Below are 20422 nucleotides of genomic sequence, written 5' to 3' on the forward strand. Positions count from 1 at the left end.
GTTAACATCCTGACCAAAACATCAACACGGTTGTCTGTGTCACCGTTTCTGTAGGTCTCAGTTTCTATCGCAACCCCGGAGTTTTCAAATTAAAAATATCCACGCAATGTCTATCACATGACGTTGGTCATCGTCGCCACGTTAAAACATTTGGATGGAGATTTCCACAGCTGTGCAGAAGCTTGATGTTCACATGAGCACAGAGGTTTTTGTGTTGGGACCACAAAAGTGAAGTAATGGATGAAGAAGCACCATCTGCTGAATGTAAATGTGAATAAACAGTGCTGGACAGGGAGATAATATAGTAACTGGCATTAGATGTCTGCCTGTTTTGTCATCAGCTTGCGATCGTCTCAACAATGAAAGTGGAAAGATGATCAATACAAGAAAAAGAGATTTGTGTGAATTTATATGTGTTTCAGTGTGTCTTCTTCACCAAGTTAAGTGGCAAAATATTACACCGGTGTAAACACAGGTGCTCTGAGCTGCTGACCTGAATCGGCAGGCGGCAGCCCGCAAGACAAAAACAATTATCCTTGGCACTAAGATTGCGGTGTGCTGTTTGATTGGCAGTGGCACGCCCTCTGCTGTGTGTCTTCTCTCAGCAGGGTGCGTGGTAAGTCACCAGGCTGAATGGGTATTTGAGAGGAAATAACATTTGTACACCCCAGGAAAATGGCAGCTTGCTGGTGTGGAGTTGCCATGTGCCAACACCAAAATACAGCCCTTCTGTCAGACATGTTACAATTATTTTGGATTTTACAGTCATCAGGAGACTTGACAACAAGTTTTTTCTAGCAAGTTGTTCCAAATGGTAATATCAGACTCTCTATGTTTAAAACACAGTCAGCAACATATCACACTGATACGTATGATGTGGCCCTGTGTGAGTTCCCAGCAGAGATTGAGAAACCACCTTGCATCATGTAATTAAAAACATCTCAAATGATGCGTACAGAGTTGATTCAACAGAGTTTTTACCTGGTATACTACCTTTTCAAAAGAAGTGGCAACAAGACCATGACTAAACTTCAGTCTACCAGACTGACTGATGAAAACAGGTAGAGATGAAGCATGATGACAAGAAGAGATGTAAAAACTGAAGCTTCAAGCCTTCTGTAACGTTTGCTTAGTCAAACCAAGAGCAAAGATGCAGAAAATTTGAAATAAAGAATGAAAGTGAGTGACATCAAAATCAGAGTACTGTTTTTTGTTAAAAGATCTAAAAAAAAAAAAAAAAAAAAAGTGCCTGCTGCACCACTCTGGGTCAAATCATTTCCTGACAGAAAATTGTGAAGTGACACCTTTTTAAAAACACACCGTTCTGTGTTTTAAAACCGGCCTGATGTCATAAGTTTCCACTTTGAGTGATCCTGAAAGCCACAGAGTGTGCTCTCACGTCACCCATAACAATGCAAAACACTGCTACTATAAGAAACACCTCCTGAGTTGTGTCTTGTATGACACATTTGGGGAAGACTAGATTAAAGTCATTGTTGAAGTTTTGGGTTAACATGAAAGGTTCCAAAAAGAAAAAGGCCAAGTACAAGACACAAGAGAAACACTGTATGTAGATATCAAACCCACACGAATCTGAAATTTTGTCGACAGCATCACCTGCTTAAAAGGAAAGAAACCATGATGATGTAGTTACTCGACAGCACTGAGGAGACACAATCTTATAGTTCTTGACAAATATTACACAGATGTTGCAACACACCACCACTGCATGATGATAACTTTTTGCTAGGTCTTTTTTTTTTTACTACCTGTAACATTGAATTATATTCTCTTCCCTAATAGACACCCCTGTCCACCAATGTGGGCACAGTTCAGACATCCAAGTCTTTCTGCGCTGAAGCCTGATAGGAAAACGTGTTGAGCACTTGCTGTGTTTTACTACTACGTTTTACCCTGATTGTGTATTGGGCTGTGATCTCAAAACCACAGTAATGCACATCACTGCTGTGGCTCAACGGATGCAGTACAGAAACTGACGAGGACTGCAGCTGCTGCTGCATGGTTGACAAGCTGCTTACTCTAGAAGTGCAATGTAGAAAAGGTGTTACACGGCCCTTGACACACAAGCGTGTGCTCCCGTGCACACACACATACCTTTCGTGGGAAGACAGAGACAAACACCTCTCGTTTAGCAGTGAAGTCATAAAAACAGAGCTGAGTTGCAAGATGTTGAGATTAACCCCCCTAGTGCAGCAGATGTCAGCCCACCCTCCACAGGAAATGAACGAGGTCAGATAAAGAAGACAAGCCCGAATGACGTGAGCTGGTTACTTAGCAGCACAAGGTTAAGAGGGGATGTATTGATCTGATTGAATTGGGTCACTCCAGGTGTCAGATACGAAATAATGGGATCATAACATCTGAGAGACATTGGTCAACATAAGATTTTATGCAACATTTAGTTTTAAATTCCATGTTTAGTCACAGAAGAAAACTTCAGATGGACTGGTGCACCTACAATAAATATTGCAAAGCATCACATCAATCAATAAATTGCTTTACTCAACTAAGAGGGAAGTAGTATCACTCACCTAACCCACACAGTTATATTTATCTTCAAAATGTTCAAATAGAGGTACATATTTTTTATGTTTTATATTTATATTGTTATTATTATTATCATTATTATCATTAGTAGTAGTAGTAGTAGTAGTAGTAGCAGCAGTAAATACTCCACAGGAAACACAATTGTGAATGAAAGGTACTTGTCTGGTGTAATATGACTATCAGAGTGGCTATAATATCATGTATTCCTATGGATGATTAAATACAATTTATTTTGCAACTCTCTGTGTCCTTTTAAGAAGAAATCTCTTTGTTTGTCTATCATATGTATGTACAGTAGCTGTCCTAGACAGTAATGCATTAGTCAAACATACACAATATGAACAAGCCTACAACACAAACGCCACCCTCACAATAACGACAGCTGGAACATTTTGCTAGCTCACGCATGAAACTCCTGTGGGTAGTTATCACTCAGTTCCAATGGTTTATAGACCTCATCTAAAGAATCTGTCGCCTGTTGTGAGTACTCACTGTAGTATTTATAATGGAACAGTCACTAAGTCTCTCAGATGACATGTATGTTCCAGTGCACCGTGCATAAAGCTACTTCAAAGAAACTGTGTCTTTACTTGGGATGTTTATGCTCTCATTCTTAGATAATGGTACAAGCCGGGTATTGTGTGTGAGCTTATATACACTTACTGGTTTCCAGATTGCATAGGGCAGTGTATGCTGTATCCAGCTTGCTGAGGAAAGGATCCCCAGGATCCAGGAGACGTGTATATTGAACTCTGAAACACACAAAATGAAAATATGTCAACAACACAAGGACCATGTGTTCATTACTCATGTGGTATATCTGAACAGTGAAAATCAAACTGCATTTGTTATGAATTAAAAATGTGATCAACAACACAAACTATGCACCGGATGTTCAGATGAATATCAAACTACATCTCTGCTTCACATCATGTTCAGAGTACCACATGCGACTGATGTCACAGTGTGCTGACTTCATGTTGATTCAGTGTAATTGTGTAAGCCCTTAAATGGTCACTTCAAGCCAGTTACAAAACGTGTATCCCTAGAGGCAGAGAGTTTCAGTTGTATGTGGTTAGGTTTGAGAAATTCTCCAGAATTTCTGTCACTAGCTCATTACAGTGGGGGTTGACGGTGTTGCATTCGTGGTGCACAAAGTCTGAGGAGTGTGTTAAAGCTAATCCGACTCTGTGTATTTTTTTTTCAACAGCAGCAGCAAAAGCAAAAATCCATGTACCTTCATGGAAAAGAATGAAGTCAGAGTAGAAATTTCAGATGGCAGCTATCTTAAAATCCTTGGCACATAAAACTCTCTGCATGCCTTGATACCACAAGGGAGAAGTGAGAAAATTTGGGTGGCACGACCCCTTAATACTTGATCTCTTTTACATGGGAAAAGGAAAATAATTCATTAGCAGCTGTGCCTGGCAAATAATATCACCAGTAGGTTCACTTCCTTTCTCAAATATTTCTAGATGAGTGTTCCACCACAGAGATGTCACAGGCCCCAATGTCTAATATTAGATATTTGAGGTGTTATAAAAAGAAAAACCCTGAATGCCCAACCAAACTGATACATTTTTAACAAAATAGACCATTACCTTCAATAAAGTACTACACTTATCCCATAGCAAAAGCATCTTAAGCTATACTAAACCACCCTAATCTACTTTATTTCACCTGAATAAAACTGAATTTATATAAAAAGGAGTGATCAAAAATGTGCTTTATGTGCTTTGAATTGTATTTAAAAGGTAACTCTTATAGGTTAAGTGAATATGCATGCATATGAATGCAAAAGATTACATGATATACCTCCATGTTAGAGGCGGACACAGAGAACAAGCTGCTGTCCAGCTGAGGGCCTTCTGGATGCAGGTAGTTCTCCCCGTCCATGGCCAGCGCTGAGGGGAGGGTGGGCATCAGATCACAGATCAGCTTGACACATGACCACCAGCTGACTTAGGCTACGCACCCTCTGACCGCCACCCACGTGCTGGCTTTGTCCTAGGTAGTACTTCTAACAAGGGGAAATGCTCTCCATGACCTGAGGGAGAGAGTGGAAATGGAAGGGTTAGGAAGAAGTGAGAAACGTAGGAATCAAAAAAGCACACATCATCAATATCAAAATACTGGATTGGATAGGTTAAGCATCTGCTAGAACACATAACTTATTCAACTCAAAGGGAATGAGAGAAACACAAAGTTATACCATAAAGAGTAAATATGGTTAATGACTTCTTTTAGAACACAAAGAAAACTGCTCATCTGCATCATTATACCACTGAAGAAGAAAAAAATATATATGGAAAAAAATAACAGTGCATTTATGTAAAGAGATTATTGAAGGCTGAATCTAAAATGTTTAACAGTAAACACTGAAAAAAAAAACATTAGCACAGGTCTAAGAAAAGGTATTATGTTTATCAAAGAAAATACACATGCACAAGTTCATTTGAAAGTTCATATGAAAATAACAAAATAACATTATAAAATCTGAATAGATAATTGACAGTAATAAATGATTACTTTTGATTGGTCATCCAATTAAAGAGTGATTCTTGCTGTCTTTGTAACTGCACAAACTGAATTTAGATCTTATTCATAAGGCAGTGTGAGCTTTTATTCTCATTGATTGACAGTCCTCGTTAGCTGGATGTCATCCGACATCACGGAAGAATCCACATTTATTGGGGAACCAATTATAAACTCTGCAGGCAGTCTACAACAGTGGAAAGCACACGTGCTACACATTTGTTGAACTGGACTAAATGTTGATACAGTTAAGCTGCACAATATAATATGTTTCCACACCCCTACAGCATAATCAGGCAGTTAGTGTGTACTTTCATGGACCTTTCTGTCTTAAATGGCTGCTGTGTGTATATGTTTTATAACTTAAACAGTGCATGGCCAATATAATGACAAGTTTGACCAGCTAGACCAGACTTCCCGCAATGCCAACAAAGCTCCTGCATCTCCCGTTCACATCGCCACAACAATCAAGTTTGAAAAAATAAAATGACAAATGACGGCAGTGGTGTACTTTTAAGTAGCATTAACATTTGCAAATATCATGATTTCCCTGTTTAATCTGGCTGAGTAAATTGGGCAGCCTGCTTTGTCCTGATATGGTTTCACAGAGTCCAAACAGCCTGGAGTTAAAAGCTTGCAGCTTGTCCCCCTGCTGCCTAATACTTGGGTTTGATGAAAATACAGATTGGAATAATGTGCATGAAGTGTGGTTTATCTCAATACTCCAGCAGAGTACAGAGAATATATCTGCACAATATCAAAGAGAACAAAACTGAATTCTGTTACTTCAAGATTGAAAGCTTAACAGATATCCCACAAATCTCACCAGTCTGACAGCTGCATCAATCCAATCTTTCAGCACTCCACAATGCACATCTGTGTAATGTCAGTAACACTCCCTTGCCCCAAACTAATCAAACCGTTACCTTCCTTCCCCGCTCCCTTCCTCCAGTTTGCCCCCAATATGGAACATAGGCTAGGCGTGTTCACAAGGGACAAAGCTGAGGTAATAAATCCTAATAGAGTTCATGAGGGTCTAAATAAGAGGGCCTTTGTGTGTCTTAGTGTGTGTGAGGGAGAGAGAGGCAGAGAGAGAGAACGAGACCTGACCTAACATATTCACCACTCACATAGCCAATACACACAAAGGGAAGCCATTTTACCCCCAGACTGCCAGTGTGATACTGTCCGAATAAGGTTGAAGCAAACGTGGAGAAACCAAATGCACACAACCAACTGGCAAACGCCCTAAGCAGGAGGTCTTAAGCAGATATCTGATTTTTTTTTTTGAATATGTACAACCAAACTCGAGCCTCTGTGTCCTTGCGAGGCCTCTTTGGTGTTGCAGAACCGAAGTGAATGCAACACCCTAAGGGCACTGCAGGCCTGGCTGTACCAACGCTTCTTAAATGTCTTAGAAGTTAAATTTAGGTCAAAGGTTAAAAGAGCCTAAACGAATCGATAGAGGTCTTGAGGTAAAGTTTTACCCATTTTCAGGGGTACATATGACACAGCTGAGCTGAGCTAAATCTTCTAAAACATTAACAATATTTATACAATTGACTAACTACTACAAAAAAAGAGGGCAGGACAAAGAAGGATGACAAAAGAGAGCAAGCATGAAAGTGAATGGGCAAGAGGGAGAGAGAGAAAGAAACTAAACAGGAACTTAATCTAGTTGTTTTATTTGATGTAATTGTGTAATTCTATTCAATTCTGTGGTTTCAGTGATGCTTATGAAACTATAACTGTAGATCAAGGCAGTCAAGCAGCATGAAAACACATTTAGTAGTATATGTCATAGCTTTTGGTATGAGAGGTTTTTTTGTTGAAGTGTTAACTGTATAACACCTTTTTAGTACAGTTGTATTCATTGTTCAGTAGATGATCTGATCACTGATCATCAGTACATTTGACAGCTAAAAACACAACTAGTAAACTCCTGATAAACCTTAGTCCAGATGTGCTGTCATTTTATCGTTCTCTTCATCTTAAAGGGACAACAAGGAGTTTCTCCAGCAGCAGAACAAAAAATTAACAATAAAATAAAAAATAAAAAAGTTGCATATTAATGTGGATGAATCTCCGCTACCCACACTTGTTAATGGGCCCATTTTCGATAAATATATCGTTTTGTCTCTATCGTTATTTTGTTATTATTAGTGGTGGCGGAAATGCTGGGCGAGTCGACCAGCGTTTCCTTAGTTTCGGTTTTGCGGCGAGTCATGAGAATAACGCCGCCAAATCGCCGTTTATGGTCGGGACAGTATCTGATCGTCTTTGAACCTCTGACTTTAATTCTTGATGAATGAAAACATGAGTCTGTCTTGCGCCGGTCAAAGAATTTCACGGTGCTCACGGAGGCTCATAAATGTAGTGTGAAAACGCTTCGCTTTTCCAAAACTCCTCATTGTCCCTTTAAAACCCCTAAGCCTAAACAGTGCATTTTCTAATTTCTTCAAGAGACAAAATAGCTTTATATTAAAGACAACGTATTAACCAGAAGCAATCCTTTCAGAGTCTTCCCATAATATCCTATCAACCCTCCTACCACCCACTGCCACTAACACTATGCCAGTTGCTGTCTCTTAGCAACAGAAAAATGCCTGTCTTTTGCTGTCCCCTCTTCCCAAACTCTCTCCAGCGAGCTCTGAGGATAATCGATGCTGATCATTGTAAGACTGGTCCCAGATATCCCCTTCCTGTAAAGGCCTCTCATTACCGGAAAAACAGCGAAACCCCCTGCTTCTCCTAACCTCAGCGGAGGAAGAGGGAGGTGATGAAGAAACCTATCAGTGGGGAGAAGAGGGCTGGAGCTGAGGGGGCTAAGAAAACAAAAGATAGAGAAGGAAACATGCTCACACAACACAAGGGAGTTCATTCAACAGAAATCAGCACAAACATAATTTTTATAACCTGGCATGGGCTATAACCTCCACCAAGGAGGTTAAATGTCTTCCCCCCATGTATATGCTTGTTGGTGGTGAACGGAGGTGGCATGAGCCGGGGAGGAACTGATTAAATTTTGGGTTGTATTCAGATAATTTACTAACTTTGTTTTTTTTTTTTTTTACATCTAGTGCATGTTGTTGCTTGCTGTTGTTGGCATTGCTCTCTGTGTGCTCTTTTAGCTCACATTGTCTACTTTGTCAGTATTTGAATTTACAGCCTGTAAACTGTGTAGGTCTTATATGGTGAAGAGGAAAATGAACCCTGGATGGAAAGAGAGAGAGACAAGAAAAGAGAGAGAGAGAGGGAGTGAGACACACTCCTTTGTAGTGTAATCTTTTAAATCTGTTAATTACTTGAAAGGTTTCTGCTGGTTTTTCTGCAGTTACCTCCCATGTGTCTCTCTCTCTCCCTCTCTGGGTGGCCTAAAGCAACAGCTCGCTGCAGGGAGATTATAGGGCCTTCTCATGTGCAGTAATTGTACAATGTTAAAAAATTTAAATAAGCCAATACACTATGGGCTGGACATGCCAAAGTGCTTAGACGGTGTGTTAAATCTCAGAAGGAGGAGCGGACAGTGCACATGGACATTTGGTTAAATTAGAAACTGTGTGGCCGTATTCTAGGTCGTCGGTTCCCCTCGGCTGTGTGAGTCACTGTGCCTGTCAGCCAGACAGAGGTTAACAAGCAGCACAGCTCTGTCACTTCAAAAACACAAAATGTGTGTTTACTATGTGTGTTGTTAGTTACAGCACCCAACATGTGCTTCGCAACGCGTGGGGGTGAGAACTTAAATGCAGGCAGCGGCGGCAAGGACTCGCTGATTGTGTGCTGGTGGCCTTTACTGACTATCAGTGGCTGCCAGAGCACATGGGGATCATCCAGGGAAGTGTGACTTCCTTAAGCTGCTAAGTCATGATTAACGCTCACGAGGAGAACAACCACACTGCCTGGCGTGTGTGCCATCTCGCTCGAAAAATGCACTCACATGTGGATGTTGATATAAAATCATACTTCCACACGCAACTACCAACCATTTGTGTGTAAGATAAAATTAAGTTTTCCTCTGTTGTGGTTTCTCGTCATGTAAAAGCATAACTTTACCTGGTGAACATTAAAGTAATTCAGTTGTAAAACACACACACACACACAGAAATTGACTTAATTTATATAGTTTTGTACAGGTTTTCTAAGCTTATTAGCCATTAATAACACTATACAGCCACATTCACCATCTTATAGTGATTCCTTGTTGCTTCTCTGTGGAGAGCACTTGTATCATTCACACTCTGATGGGAATGCCATCGGAGGCAATTTGGGGTCAAGCATCTTGCCTGAGGATACTTTGATACGCACACTGTATGAGCCAGGGATCGAACCACCTACGCTCTGATTAAAGGACAACCCGCGCTGACTCCTGAGCCACAGCCACCACTGCCTGCATGTGTCCCTTTAAATGCCATGGCAAGTACAGTGCTAAGAGGCAGCGTATGACAGGGAGGAGAAAATGAAGATTTTTGGCTAAGGTCAAGATAAGTGGCATAGCCTGTATCCCACTCCTTCTTGTGTCCTCAGCATTCGTTCATTTCCTTGAGTATGACAGCACTGTGTGGGAAACGAGCATCTTTGGTTCGAGGCTCAATCTTTTAAGCTCGCCCCCTCCCTGTCCTGTTGACAATTGAGGCCTCATGTCTTACTTTACTCCTATTCACAACCATCTCATTGCTTTTCTTTGGCATAGCACTAATCCTTCTTAAGGTACTGTGAAAATCTTTCAGCGCAGCTCTGCTTCATTGTTAGGAATCACATTCTTGAAAACGGCTATAACACAGGGCACCCGGCGTTTTAACCAAGTTTTTCACTTCCATTTTGATCAGAGCAGTGGTCTACACTGAGCATTTAAAGGGATAGTTCACCAAATATTCAAATTTAACTCATTATCTACTCACCCTCATGTTGACTAAGGGCTGGGAGAAGTTTCAGAGTCCTCCGTGCCTTCTCGGTCACAGGGGGGCTCCGCACAGCACTGCATGTCCATATGACGGTAGCGAACGGGGCTCACTTTTCTTCGTCCAAAAAGACAAACCAAAGAACATCCAAATACCTCCATAGTGCTCGTCTGTAATGTCCCTCTTGTATTGAAGCCCCAACATGAGAAATTGTTCCGAAAAAAATTAAATAAGCCTATATTTTAAGTGACCCAGTTCACGGCTCCGCCGGTGACACAGGCAGAGCAGTTAACTGAGACACTGGGAGCTTCCGCTACAAACAAGCTTAAAATATAGACTTATTTAATTTTTTTCATAACAATTTCTCATGTCGGGGCTTCAATACAAGAGTGACATTACAGACGAGCTGTGTGGAGGTATTTGGATGTTTTTTGGTGTGTCTTTTTGGACGAAGAAAAGTGAGCCCCGTTCGCTACTGTCATATGGACATGCAGTGCTGCGCAGACCCCCCCTGTAACTCCGAGAAGGCACAGATGGCTCTGAAACTTCTCCCAGCCCTTCGTCGACATGAGGGTGAGTAGATAGATAATGAGTGAAATTAGAATTTTGGGTGAACTATCCCTGTAAGGTTTACGATTATGTGTAGTTTTGCTTATGGAAAGTCCCTCCCTGTGTGTCGGTATGGATTTGTGTTTGTCAAATGATACATCAACTATATGCTGCAGTTATCAATCAGATCCAGTACAGAGCAGACACAGCTTTTGTTATTGTCCCGTTCAACTTCTGGGTGTAACTGCAATGTCAAATTAGTCAGACTTGAAATATCAGGAAAGAGAGACAAAAAAGGGGGGTTGTTGTGGTTGTTTAGCGTCTCTCAGTGTTAATTCGGTCCCTTTGTGATCATTTGGCATCTCTTTGTAGTCGTTTTGCATCTCTTTGGGGTTATCTCAAGTCTCTTTGTGGTCATTTTGCATTTATTTGTGGTGAGGGGGAGGCCATTCAGTAATCCATCCACGGTAGTAACACAGCTGCGTTAGTCGCTCTCCTGTCGTAGTGCGCATTTGTATTCACTACTCACATGCTGGGTGACTGCGATCATTCAATCCGAAGCACACCAGTCACTCTTCACCAATCTGACTCCATCAGCATCACCAGTAATCAGGTTAAAAATAATTAGGGCCCAGCTGCTTTACACCAGGGCAGCAAGGGGGCTGTTAGTTGGTTATGATTGCCTAGACTGGCTGGATTCATTAGTTACTGACTGTGATGAAATATTCATAAAAGGAACAAGTTACTTCCCTGGGAAACACAAGGCTCTGTCATTCAAAACAGCCTACATAATTAATCGGCACCTTTTTCAACACAAAAGGCCTATACTTGCGCTGTGTGCACATGTCCAAACGCACACACACACATGCAACACATGCATGACGTTTTCTCTTAAGCACATAGACATTAGCTACCTATCCAGTTCTGTTTGCCTCCCCACAAACAGACTGTCCAGTCAGTATAGAGACATTGCCATATAGGAGTTGTGAACAGTATGGAAGGACACTGAATAGAGAATAATGATTGAGTGACTGTCTAACCGAATCTTTTATCTTATCAAAAACTGTGAAATGAAAACAAATTGGGTTTTAAGAGCCTGTTATTGCATTTCGCCCATTCAAATATTTATCAAAGAGGTTGCCTGGACTAAGACACCACACAGGAACACACTGGGAAAAAAAGGCTGCTGTTTGAATAATTTGGCCTTACTGAAAAGAGTTGAAAGATTTTGTTTCTCACAAAGAAATAACAATTAATCTTAATTAGATTCTCATCAACCCGCTCCAAGTGGCTATTCAGCACCCTTTTGCCCCAATGATGAATATCTTTGTGCCCACAAACACCAGCTGAATGAAACATTAAAGTGATTTATCCATTAAAGGGGAACTTAATCGAGCTCTTGTGGCCCAGAGGATGCTTTTGTTGCGTTTAAAAAAAGGACCAGGCAGGAGAAGAGAAAGGGCCACGAGGCAAAGAGGAAAGAAAGGCGAGAGCTGAAAAGGAGTTTGACAGTGATGGCCACAGCAGAGTGGTGCGAAGACCAGAGACGCAGGAAGAGATCACAAACAATAGTTTACAGTGACTTGATGACACTCATTTAGGGAGCAAATCCCTCTACTTCTACTGCCACCACCAGCACCCACCAGAAATAGATCAAAGGCTGACTAGATCAAAGAGAGAAGGATCCACTTAGTTGCCTCTTTGTCCCATTTTCCTCTGTCATCTAATTTCCTCAGAACAGAAGGATGATGACACACACTAGCTGCAAGCAACTCTCTACCCTTTATGTCTCCGGTTCAACTAGTTAGGTGAACAGATATTAGCTTGTTTTGCCTTAACAAATTTGTATTTTAAAGAAGTACTCACTGAACACTGAAGGCTGGACATAGCAATATTTAAGTAAATGCCTTGTTTTTTGCATGTTAAAAGTACACTCGCCTGTCCTTTTGCAAAAACGCAGAGTTCTAACAGAGAGGATGCATGCTGTGTATTTGATAACCTACTTTATTCTTTATCAGATTACCAGTGATAAAACACAATAATAAATAATATGAATATATCAAAACTAAAAAATAGAAAACTCTTTCATCTTTAAAAATGTAGTGCTGCTTTTTTGCAAACGTCATTAATCCTCTTTTGGTACGGTTTGCTTTATCTCTCTGCGTCAGATACTTTCCCACTAAAATATTATTGTCTACTCATATCTGCCCTTTCAATTCTCTAAATAAAGACCATCATTTTGTCATCCTCCTACTCTGTATTCTCATTGTCTCCATCACTAAACCTGTATTCTCAAGTGATACTGCCTACTTCCCCATTTCCATCACTATCCTTCTTTGTTTTCCTCTAGAAACAGCCTGCTGCGCTCCCATTTCCATCACAATCCCTCTTTAGCCACTATATGACTCCTTGTCCCCATTTTCCTTACGTTCATTCTTCCTCCTCCCTCCCTCCCTCCTGTCACAGCAAGCCGATGGCGTTGGCTTGGTTGTTGCCTCTCACCCAATCTGACCCCGGGCTGGATTCTGCTACTGATATGAGGCAGCTGGCTCCCTGCATCTGAATCTCCACCCCCTGCACACCCCTCTCAGCCGTGGTCACCGAGTCAGTCATGACGCCAAGGAAAAGTTATCAGATGCACAATTCACAGTCACACAGCAGGAAACGGGAAGGTGAAATGCAGGGACTACTGAACCTGACTGGATGATACAAGTTTTAAACGTGCACTGCAAGAATATTGCTGACAAATGCAACCTTACGAGCAGAATCTGTGTCCCAAATATAATGACTTTTTGTCCATAGACAGTGGCATTCTTGTGCCGAATGAGGCCGATCCTGATGGGGACAAATTTACATAATACCAAAAATACTAATATTGTACTGGAAACAAAACAGGACGGTGGAGTAAGTTGCTAGGAGACGTGGTGCAGTTTTCTGAACTCTGGTCCACAGTGGTTCAAATCCAGACAGTACGCTGCTCGGCTCAGACTGACCTCACTTCTGTGGCAGTCGTGAGAATATTGCACCACATGCACACTGTCAGGGAGCCTGTCTGTGTCCGTCTGTGCCACTTTACTATGCTAAGGGTTAGTTCACTTCATCTGTAGGCTTCAACTAGGAGCCGACTGACTGACAACATTGATTCAGGATGCAATCATACTCTTAACAATAACACCACTGCTAGCTAATCTAGAAGATTAGTCAGACAGGCATAGGCCGTTCTCAGAAAATTATGTATAAGTGATTAGGTGGAAAGACAAAGTCAGGGAGATACTTTATAGTAAATCTGAAATCTTTTCATTGTGAAAAATAAGAAGTGCATGCCGGTGAAAGGAAAATTGTGCCCATGGAACTACAAATATCTTCAAGCTCATTGTGGGTGTGAATTTGCAATGTATGTTTGCACTACATTGCACATAATCTAAGTACAGTAACTCACTGCAGATATACGGGTATGTCCTATGATAAGTAAACAAAACTGCAGAAATACTGAAGATATGTCTAGAAAGAGTTTTGATTATCCACGAGAGTCACCACCAACAAGTTAAATTTAACTGTAAAATGCATTACTCATTGTGCATCTTGATAATTATTTGACAAACTTGGTTAAACCTTTTTATATCTTTATATCTTTTTTGTTTTTTTTAACTTGCCTACAAAATCTCTTACCAATTGAGTTATGCAAGTCAACAATATCACTTACACAGGAAATCTGAATTCCAGTGTATTACAGCATTGTGTTACGCTAGCAGAAGTGTGATAATGCTTGCCAGAACCCATCCTTTTCTGGCTCAAATCCATTGAATCTTTTCACAAGCCCCACCTCCAACACTGCCTCTATGACTGTGAAAGATGGGTTGCAGACAAGGGGAAAAAACTGTTGCCTCACCTCCAAAACACACAGAAATCCAACTGGACCATGTCAAGCAAGATTAATTAAACAATTCTTTTAGGACAAAAGCAAGTTCAGATAAATAAAAGATACTTGCTGGCAACAGTCAGTGCAAAAAAACAGGATGAAGGAAGTCAAAATTAGGCACAGTGTTTGAATGAAACTGCACTGGCTGGCTCGGGGCCGCTGACCAATACAGACTCTTGCTTTTTGTGATAAACAAAATGTTCTCTCTCCGTAACGGACATATTTAAAATCAACACCCTGGGGATCACTTTAGTGTTAGTCCTCTACTCTAGAAAACAAGAATGGCAAATATTTACTCATATTAACAACTCAATAAACTTCACCAAACCATAGGCCTTAGGGTATCCTGTAATACGTTTGTTAAAGGACAGTTAAAACAACTTTGTTGTTTTAAATTGTCCTTTAATAAGCATTTTCCTATCTGATGGGGCTCAACAATTCAACTGCTTGTCTATTTTGAAAGGCACCAAGACCAGGAATTTGGCAAATAATGAAAAATTGGGGTAAGGAAAATTCAATGGCGAATGCTAATTTTCCACATTTGTGGCATGTTTTCTCCATGATGTGATGCACAGCGATCATATCTGCTGACACTGCACACTCACACCAGCAAAGACTACAGCAGCCAGTGATAATATGACTGTGGTCTGGGTCTTACTGCAACTGCCTCCACCCTCGACTGTAACTGTTGTTACAGTAAACTGATTTGCTCGACATGTGTGGTCAAGCAGTGGGCAACAGAGACGGCAGAGTTTTTGAAAGGCTCATCATGTCACCACCTCTCCCCTGTTTTGAAACACCCACATCACATAGAACTCACTTTGGTTATTTGTTTTGTTCCACTCTGGTCCCAGTTGCTTTGAGTTTAGCACAAATTTGGCAAAGAAAGTTCTGCAGTAAGGTTGTGAAATTGTCATCTGGAAATGAAACTTCAAATTTGCAAATGTCTACATCAAACTAATAATCACTCAAATGTATTTAGTGCCTATCAAAAAACCCAAGGTCACTTTACAGGATAATGAACAAACAAAAAATGTCATCATAATGTAAATTTATGGAAATACCATTTATACTTTTAAATGCTGCAAAAAGCAAATATCAGGGGAGAAAGAGTCATGTGTCCAGTAACCGACATTATTAACACACCTTGAAATGAGGGTCAGACTTGCATGTTTAACCTCAGTTAAATCGGGTCGACATGGGGTAACACACACTGAATGTTCCCATCTTGTGAAAACGCACACGAAAATTGACCCCTTGCACGTGACGTCACGTTCCACTCGCGGTAGCTCCGGACGCCATGATGGACGGCAAAAGAACAGTGAACGTCAATGTAATTGAATGGGCGCGTTATAGTTTTGTGACATACCGGGGTTGTAGGGTTTCCCCTCCTTTTCCACTGAGCTGGTTCCAGTGCTGGTTCGGAGCCAGAGCCTGACTAGCACCGGTTATTTGCTTTTCCACCGCTTAAAAACCGGTTATTGGTCCTTAAAACTGGTCCCAAGCACCAACTCCCTGCTGGGCTAGAGCTAAGAACCGGGGGCTGGCCACTGGCAGCGGGGTTACATGAGCAACAGGACCAGTGCGAAGATATACAGACACGTTATCGATGCCATTATAAGTTAGTTTATCTACAGTGTATAGTCGATGTAAACACAGTTGAAGCTAACTAGCTGAGCTACATGCTGTGGCTAACAACAGCTAACTAGCTGAGCTACATGCTGTGGCTAACAACAGCTAACGCTCGTATTAAACATAGCACCGTCACAACGTAGTTGCCGCCGTCGGATCGCGGCGATTACAACGAAGACGGCTTCCTGTTTTCTTTTATTTGTCAGCCGGGTTTAATCAGAGAATGATCACTAATTATACAGACGTCGGGTCAGGTCTTCAACACCCACGGGTCGGACCAGGTTTTAATTTCCAGGTCCGTTAACTGTAGTTAGCAGCAGCAAAGACAGGAGCAGCTGCTGTATGGGGAGTGTGGCACTGACTTGACGTTAACTCCTTAGCAGTGGAAAAAGCACAGAAAACTGAGATATTCTACGGCGAATAACAAAAAAACAAACATATATTGCAACGGATGAGTAGATATTCTATTTTAAATAAGTGATAATGCTGTGAGGTTGTAGTGTGAAGTGATCGAGCCACATTGTTGGACGGCACCCATAGACAGTACATTATCACTGAGCACTTTCTGCCGTCCGTCATGGCGTCGCCTCTCGCGTCACGTTCTAATTATGACGTAGCTGCAAGGGGTCAATACTGTGCGTCCTAAGGGCTGCCATAAGAGGCCTGTACAGGCAAGTGAGCCACATGTTGGGAAGCATTAGTTGATCACACGTCTGTGGGTGTAAAATATGACATACACAATTTGACCACTTCACTGCATGTGCTACTCCAAAAGTTTGAAGGCTGTGTGACAGCCCTCAACTAACTGTTTTTGTGTTTTCATTCCCTGTTTATAACATGGGAATGGTAAGAGATCCAAACTGACAACTGAAACAATGACATACAGTATTCAGTCATCCATCATTGTAAACAGTGTGATATAATCTCATATTTCTTTCCTGGATGAGTCTCATTTTGAAAACAATATTTTCTTTTCTCAGAAGGACGTTGACACACTATTTTCACAGAAATCCTTAAGGCAAAGTGGCGAGGAATGCCAGAGAGTGGCGTGCTGGCCTGCATTTCAATCACCTCTTATGTGGCTTGGGAGAGATCCACATTACCTCCAGGTCTGGGTACTAGCGACTAGGACAGGGTATACACATAAAGGACTGGTTTGTTTCTTGTGCACTGTGTAGAGATGAACACTATAACCCTTTATTCCTCACAACTGCCACTTGTTTTTTCTCTCTTCTGATCAAATATCCATGTTATGTTTAATATATGAACTATTATCAAATGAAGGCCAGATTCCAGGAAAGCAGCAACTGAATCAAACATATTACCTAGGCCCGATTCCCCTCCTCCACTCCACATTTTTCACTCTCACTCTAATCAACCCACAGGCCATAAATGAGATTTATCACTGGCACCAATTGGAGAGGGGAGGAAAAAGGGGTCTAGCAAAGACAAGGGGAGAACAGAGAGCAGGGGGCATGAGCGACGGCTGAGCCACAGCCATAGAGTGAGACCAAACAGCTGTGGCCACGAGTGTGTCCAAAAAAAGTATTTAATTTGCACTGATCAAAACATCAGCATTATATTCATGAAAAGTAAAATTACAATTATGTGCTAAGTTATCTAACATACTTTCTAGGTTATCCTACTCTGGGAAACATCCCCACAGTTCCTGTTGCTGGACACAGTATCAACAGATCCGGTGTGTTCTGACCTTCAGAGTCCCTGCAGGGCATGAAGCCATCAATTGTCCAAGTCCAATACAGTCAGCATGAAGTAGGAAAACTTCAGGACTTAAGACTCTCTCTGATAGACAGTATCTCATAATAATGAAATTTTAGCACCACACAGGTTATGTGCTGGTGAAACAATTGAAGTGCTGTGAGATAGAGTTTTTCAACTTTGTTTCTGCTTGACAATCTGGCTTCTATTTTGCCATTTGAGCCCATTTTGGCTGCAAGAGATATGTGTCAGCAAATGGCACCAAGGCCATTGACCACAACACTGGGGTTGCAGGCACTTGACTAAAACTGTGACGGGAACCTAGCTTGTCATTCACTACACAGTCATCAAATAGTATCCGTCAATAAGGTGGAAATGACATAATTACAGATATTGCCAGCCACCATGGCAAACTACTATGTCAAGGCTTGCATTGAGCTTGACTAGCCTTGGCTGCAGGCTACAGTCACACTGGAAACTAAAGAGAGAAAATTGCAGGAAAGAAAAAGAACTGGAGGGTTCAGCCTTGTGAAAGCCATTTTCATTTCGACCTGGTTACTCAGTCTTCTTCTGAATCACCAAATATCCCAGTGGTCTACGTTTGGTTTTTACCACATATTAACTCAACATTTAAAGACCTTACATGTTATATACATACAAGCTTTACACCAGTGATAACAGCAGTGAGGTGTTTATCTCTATGGTCACATCATGGTGGTACAGTGGCTTAGTGTAATGTAGGCTACGTGCTTTCTGGGCTAGTATTTACCCACCACTGATGCATATGAGGCTCCAACTGTGTGCAATCCAAAGATCATCATGTGTGAATCCTGTCCTGGATACAATGTACTCTTTTTAACTAACACAACAGGAATAACTGCGCACACCACCAAAGTTTACTATTACGAGAAATGTCTACAACTTTCGTTTTAGTTAGCTTTCCCAGATTCATTCCTACCGACCCCAGAGACTGTGAGCTCAAACCATTTCCAACTAACTCAAGGTGCCCTGGGATTACAACGCAACAGTCCCTTTCCAGCAATTCAACTGGCCTATGCTGAAACCCTTCTGTACCTATGTTGGTTTTATACATCAACGTAAATGTATGTGATCGTGGTGTTTATGTGACGATTTCTCATAACCAGCACCACAAGGAGCCCAGCAGTGTCTCTCTAGGAGCAGCGACAGAGGCAGCTCAGTGTCTGCACAGCACAAAGGAAAGCAGCAGCCACAGCTCTACGTTACACTGACTGTTAGCTCACCGACCCACAAACGACAACAACTTACAACAGATAGACAACAAGCTATCGTTGACTACAACACACTTTCAATTCGTCAACTTCAATGTAATGTGAACTAATCACGGACGGCAAAATGTAACAAGATTCCGTATTAGTTTACTAATACCGGGCGTACTTCTGATAGCTAATTGTGCTAGCTAGGTTAGCATAGCTCATAGCGTCTTTGACTGGGTATGTTCGTTTTGTACCAACTGTGCGGGTTAACGGCAAAACACTACTATGTTGTTGGTTGAAGAATATCCTACATACATTGAAACATCTTTTGATCCTACCATAAAAACTTTAATTTGCGTGTAATGTAGTATGTCATGTTTTATCTATCGAAACTAACGTTTTTGCTGTTTAGAGATGATGACCCACATTACTGTCTGGTTAGCTAATATCAAAGCAATAGCTTATTACTAAGTAACTAGCTAGCTTAGTTAGCTGTTGGCCTTTCTCAACGCTGGCGCAGTAACTTCGAGGTATCCTCGACCAAAAGGCTTGTTATTTAATTATGTATCACAGTCACTCTTATTTCCTTTGGTCTCAACTCATTCCCTTGGTCTACGTTTACCGATAACGTCTCCTTATGATAACGTTAAACTCAAGACAGCCGCCCAAGAAGCGGCGTAGCCCGTCGTAAAAAACGTGCGCTTCTAGGAGAGGCTGCCTTTAACGTCTCTTGTTTTACGGCGACTGCCGATGTGTCGGTCGCCTTTTCTCAATATCCTCGGATTTCACTTACCGTTAACGTGTTACTTATTCACAATCCAAACCACGACCACACGGGCTGATTTTGAACGAAGACTTGCGTCAAAGAAACAGAGATGAGGAATTTTATCCAACTTATTCTTCTTAGTTGTTTTCCCCACTTCCTGATTGAGACGGTGCCATTTTGAAAAGCGAAAAAATGTTTCCGCCGCTGTCGTCACGCGCACTGCCGCTTGTTGATCGCGTGCAGAAAGCTGCCAGGCCATAAATAGTTCATCAGACTCCTGTTTAGCACACCTGGGCTACTATTATAGACATTAACGGTAGGCTATATAAGACAAGACTTTAACCCGTTATTTATATTGGGGATAATAGCTATATAATATGAATAGGCTACCTTCAATATGAGGTCAGTCAGATGTAAGTATCATCCTGTTACCCATTTATTACATTAAACCATCTTCCAGTCTACAAGGTCACTTTTTGTTTCAAAATAGTGGGCTAGACAAACTTGAGTTTAGATTTAGGCTATATGGTTTACACAGCACCATACTGCTTTGTAGCACAATATATGACAACTTGCGAGGTTGAACACAATTAGCCTATGC

At 41.4% G+C, this 20422-nt stretch overlaps 1 protein-coding gene across 2 annotated transcripts in view; it reads right to left on the reverse strand.

The window, feature by feature from the left end:
• Positions 1 to 19993, reverse strand: part of sbno2b (strawberry notch homolog 2b) — a 62806-nt gene extending 42813 nt beyond the window's left edge. For both annotated transcript variants that reach the window (XM_083970854.1, XM_083970853.1), the window contains exons 1-3: positions 19849 to 19993; positions 4384 to 4615; positions 3232 to 3320 (exon numbers count right to left, since the gene is read on the reverse strand). In XM_083970854.1, the coding sequence (XP_083826980.1) occupies positions 3232 to 3320; positions 4384 to 4491 (197 nt within the window). In that variant the 5' untranslated portion in view covers positions 4492 to 4615; positions 19849 to 19993. The remainder of the gene's footprint in view (positions 1 to 3231; positions 3321 to 4383; positions 4616 to 19848) is intronic.
• Between the last annotated feature and the right edge of the window lie 429 nt (positions 19994 to 20422).

This window comes from Trachurus trachurus (genome assembly GCF_905171665.1).
Source record: "Trachurus trachurus genome assembly, chromosome: 4".
In the NCBI taxonomy this organism is placed as follows: domain Eukaryota; kingdom Metazoa; phylum Chordata; class Actinopteri; order Carangiformes; family Carangidae; genus Trachurus; species Trachurus trachurus.